We start from the raw sequence: 4,597 nt of genomic DNA on the forward strand, positions 1-4,597 counted from the left end.
GAGCTGTGGTCAAAGTTGTAGGTTAGGAAACCTTGGAAGTTAAGCATGCACTAATAATGAAGCAATGTTGGTAGAGTACAGTAGTCTCAGTGGACTCTTGTGACAGGTCTTCCTTGTTCACACAAGCATGACAGCGGGAGGCATCACGTACAAACGTACGCGCTCAGAAAGTAAGTACTCGTACAACTACAGTACTACGTACTCCGTAGTATAGTAATGATCGTTTAAACATACCGAATTACCACTGGTAAGTGGTAAGGTAAAATAACAGATGAAGATGATCAGTTTGCTAAAAAAGCACCGGCCGGGCGGTGGGTGGTACAGGGGAGAGGAGAGTATCGTCGCCGGCCAGCTCCCCCATGTCCGTCCGTCCGTCCGTCCGAGGGGTCGTCGTCCTCGTGCCTCTACGAGGGGGTGACCTCCGGCTCCGGCTCGGCGTTGAGGTCGAGGCCGCGGGGGACGGGCCGCCGCGGCGGCGTGGCGTTCTCGGCGACGCGCTCGTCGGCGGGCTGCTGCGATGGAGGCGGCGGTGGTGGGGCGGGCGGCGCGAAGTCCTCCCAGGAGAAGCTGGGGCACCATGCCGGCGCGCGCGGGGCCGGAGCCGGGGCGCTGGCCCTGGCGGCGGCGACCCCGCCCGAGACGAGCCGGCGGGAGGCGTCCCGCATGCGGCGGAGTATGGCGTAGAACTCCTCGACCTCGGTGTCGGATACGTCTTCGACGCCGACGGGGGCCGGGGCTTCGGCGGACGAGCGCTTGCGCTTGGCGTTGCCGCTCGGCGCGTCCATGGTCACCAGCGCGCGACTCTGGACTCTGGACGAGCTTGCTTGATGTGTGATGTATGGGTGCGTTTGTGTCTGGAGTCTGTACTCAGGACGAGCGACTGCCTCGGAGGAAAAGAACACCCGAAAGCCTACGCTTATTATATGATCCAAAAAGAATGGCCGCCGGTTGGAAAACAAAGAGAGATAAAAAAAGGTTCTTTTTCTTTTGTTTAAGACGGGACGGCGACTAACTCCACCAGCTACAAGTAAAAGCAACTCCACCCAAACAGACGGCGCATTTGTCCGCCTTTTGTCTGTTTGGGTCGGCCATCCGTCCGGCGTCCGCCCAGTTTTATATTTGGGTCGGCAGTGCGCCCAACGCGTCGACCCATTTCATGCCCTCATTCAATTTTTAAATAAAAAGGGACCGTGGTCGATCATGCCAGCGGCCATGTCTCATGCCGGCACCAGCCAGCGCCAGCATATAATGCCGGTTTCAGAAAAAATCACCACAGTTCATGCTGACGCACTTGCCAGCCGGCCAGCACACATGCCAGCACGCAAAAAAGGGTGTGACTTGAGTTCGACCACGCCCGGGATCATAGCCAGCGCCCGGCGCACCGCCCTCGAAGATGAGGTTTTGCATGAAGTCCTCGTCGACGGCGGACGTCATTCCCTCGAACAGGTTACGGATGTCTGGGAGCCCGCCGGCCGGCGTCTGCCGGGCGCGTTTCCTCGTGCCGCCGGACGACGAGCCACCAACCACTGTGATGGCGTTGAGGTCGATGGGCGCTGGCGCGGGCGTGGAAAGCGCGGCCACGCTCACGTCGGGTGAGCATTCCCCGAAGAGGCGGGAGGCCTGCGGGTAGACGTGGAAGCCGGGGACCAGGTTGCAAGCCGACGCGCGGGGTGACTCGGGCAGCACCATCCGAGGAAGCGCCGACGAGCCGGTGCTGGCCGCGGCGACGGCGGCTTGGACGAGGCTGTGCTGGCTAGGGTTTACCCCTAGCATGTAGAGCGCCTCCCTCGTTGCCGCCGCGACGCGGGCATTGGTGTACTCCTGCTGCGCGGCGGCGACGACGGCGGCCTGCGTGGCGGCCTCATCCCTCGCGTCCGCGGCGTGCCTCCGACCCTTCCTCTTGGCTGACTCCCTTGCCCGCTGTTCGGGAGTCAGCGCCTTCTTCGGCTTGGGCGCGGTGGCAGTTTTGCGCGGGGCACGAGGCTTGCCTTTTCCGGAGGGGGCGACGGCGCTGGACGAGGCGAGGGAGGCGAGGCCGGCGGCGGCGTCGAGGTCGAGGTCGATGGCGTCGTCCATGATTGGGTCGGGAGCGAGCGCGCGCGGGCAGGAGTGTTTCTGGGAAATTAGGGGGGAATGGTGGTGGCTGTCACCGACCAGCGGGCCCAGGGAGAGGAGTAGGCGCATGCGCGTCTCCGGCTCGTGTCCGCGCCGGCGCAAATCAGGTTTAAAATTGGACCGGGAATGGATCACCCGCGGATAAAAAACAGACGCGCGTCCGTTTGGGTCGGCGCGTTGGGCGGCCACTTTTGTCCGCGCCGATCCAAACAGACGCGGACGGACGAAATGGGTCGCCCCATTAAAATTGCTAGTGCAGGTGTAAAGCACCGCGAACAAATGAAATTGCGCCGCGATGGGTACAAGGTACTCCTAAAAGAACCGGGCTCGCGTGCGATCATCGGCTCGGCTCGTGTTGGTCTGGCTGCGACGGGAAAAGGTCGGCCTAGCTACACCCAACGGCGGCTCTGCTCACTGTCACTGCTGTTCGTTTGTTTGAAGTAGACGTTGAACTTTCAAAGATGCCCCAGCAGTGCAAAACATCACCCAGACCGATGCCATGTTGCCGGTGCACACCAATGATTCATTCCATATAACTCTCCTATTTCGTCATCCTGCCTACGTCTGCGCGGTCGTCTGCAGTTTGCGGAATTTGCACGCTCACCTCACCAACTGGGTGCTGTATCATACAACGAGAGCAGTCGTTCCACAAAAAAGTTGGTTTCTGATAAACGAAATCGGATGGGCAGAACCTAGGTTTATGCTTTACCCTATCAATTATTAGACAAGGCACGAGCCACACATGCACTTGCAATCTTGCGACAAGTTTATAGGTGCAACAACATGTCCGGACCACGTGAATCTTGATCGTCATGGATGCCGTGGAAAGATAAGGAAAATCTACGAAAATGAGATGTCCTCTCTCATTTACAAGGAGCGTGTACACGTTTTTCTCATGCTCTTTTGCGGCAAACCGGCTTTATCACTAAAACAATAATAACAATCAAGACACGATGAACAAGAGGCTGAGACGGTGAAACGATCAAACGAACACTGCCGACGAGAAGATGGGGTTTGTCAAACGAGAGAGGAAATTCGATGAGTATTCGTGGGCACGCATGTCTCAGCCTCTCAGAGCACCGAGTCCCTCGCGCGTGCTTTCATTTTTAGCTTTCAATTTTCATCTTTTTTATATTATTTGAACGAAAAATCCAAATTAAGTTTTGTTTTCATATTCGTGTTTCTCGTGATGAGTGCTTTCAAATAAGTTTCATTTTGAATATGTTTGAAAATTTTGGGAAATAAATGTTAAGGTTCAACTCTTGAAACTTAGTACGACCGACTGATAAAATCATGATTTTTTAGCCTACGACTGATAAGAAAAATGTCTTAAAATTTTATCTATGAAACTTGGTAAGAGTGAGTGAAAAAAAAATTCGTAATTTTCAGTTGAAAAAACCTGCGTGCCCCTGTGAATTTCCCGACAAATTGCGTGGCCATGTGTACCATGTCCGGCGATCATCGGCTGGTGTTGGTCTGGCTCCAACTAGAAAAGGGTTGGGGGGCTCTGCTCACTGCTACTCCCTCCGTTCCAAAATAGATGACCCAACTTTATACTAACTTTAGTATAAAGTTGGGTCATCTATTTTAGAACGGAGGGAGTAGATTTTTGCAAATCTGCTTTCCTTCAGTTATGCCTCAGACTTGGCAACCATTTTCTATTTACTTTAGAAACTGAAACTGAAACTGAAGCGAGAGAAGAGAGAGATCATGGTGGTATGCTACAACCTACCTGAGAGTTGTGCCGCTGATAAGAGTAATTTGTTGGACATTTTGTTGATCTGAAGCAGAACTACTTAATCGGCCCCTTCCTTTTTTTTCGCTTAAGAATAAATCGAGTTTAGTATCAACAAGGTTACTAGTTGCATCCGTAGTAGCTGTTCCCTAAACATGCATGCCGTAGCTAGGACTAGATGGCCACAATTTAAAGACTTGTTTTACATGCTCTTTTTTCACATCATTTCCATCATGCTTTGCTTGCAGGTTGCAAATATTCAATGCCCACGTGATACACCTTTCTGGATTTATGAATGTGGTCGTTACGAGGAAGAAGGGCAGATACAACATCAAAGGAAAAATATGCTAATCAGTAAATATCTATTTTAAAGGTAAATCCAGCCTATTGTTATTTCCTTGAGAGCTTATAAGCTAGGTGTGCTAGTTTTCTAACAAAAAAACTTTTCCTGTTTATTATGACCAGGCATTGACATGTTTTGCGTGTGTGTTATTTTCTCCTCCGTCTGGTCCTCTCCGACGCGTACCGAGCCCTCACGCGCCGCTCCGTCTTCTGGATGGCCTTGTTCTGTTCGAGGACGGGCGGTTCTTCCTTGACCTCGACGACGCGTGTCGGCAGCCGGCCATCTCTGATGAGCTCACTCATCGCGGCCGCGGATCTCTGACTAAGGTGGGTGGGAATGGATCCCTCCTTTTCTCCCCTTCTGCGACACTGCTGCTCTGACGCCAGGGACAAATGTAAGCGCTT

The 4,597-nt window shown here is 53.6% G+C and overlaps 1 protein-coding gene across 1 annotated transcript; it reads right to left on the minus strand.

Annotated features, from left to right (window-relative positions):
• Positions 1–222: 222 nt before the first annotated feature.
• LOC123064479 (protein NEGATIVE REGULATOR OF RESISTANCE-like) lies at positions 223–875 on the minus strand. Its single transcript, XM_044487957.1, has one exon. It carries the CDS (start codon positions 783–785, stop codon positions 405–407), a length of 381 nt encoding a protein of 126 aa, XP_044343892.1. The 5' UTR covers positions 786–875; the 3' UTR covers positions 223–404.
• Between the last annotated feature and the right edge of the window lie 3,722 nt (positions 876–4,597).

Source organism: Triticum aestivum, chromosome 3B (genome assembly GCF_018294505.1).
Source record: "Triticum aestivum cultivar Chinese Spring chromosome 3B, IWGSC CS RefSeq v2.1, whole genome shotgun sequence".
NCBI lineage: Eukaryota > Viridiplantae > Streptophyta > Magnoliopsida > Poales > Poaceae > Triticum > Triticum aestivum.

What these genes read in the sequence shown, in the direction of transcription:
- LOC123064479 (XM_044487957.1), bottom strand. Translation starts at nt 785, where the DNA reads ATGGACGCGCCGAGCGGCAACGCCAAGCGCAAGCGCTCGTCCGCCGAA.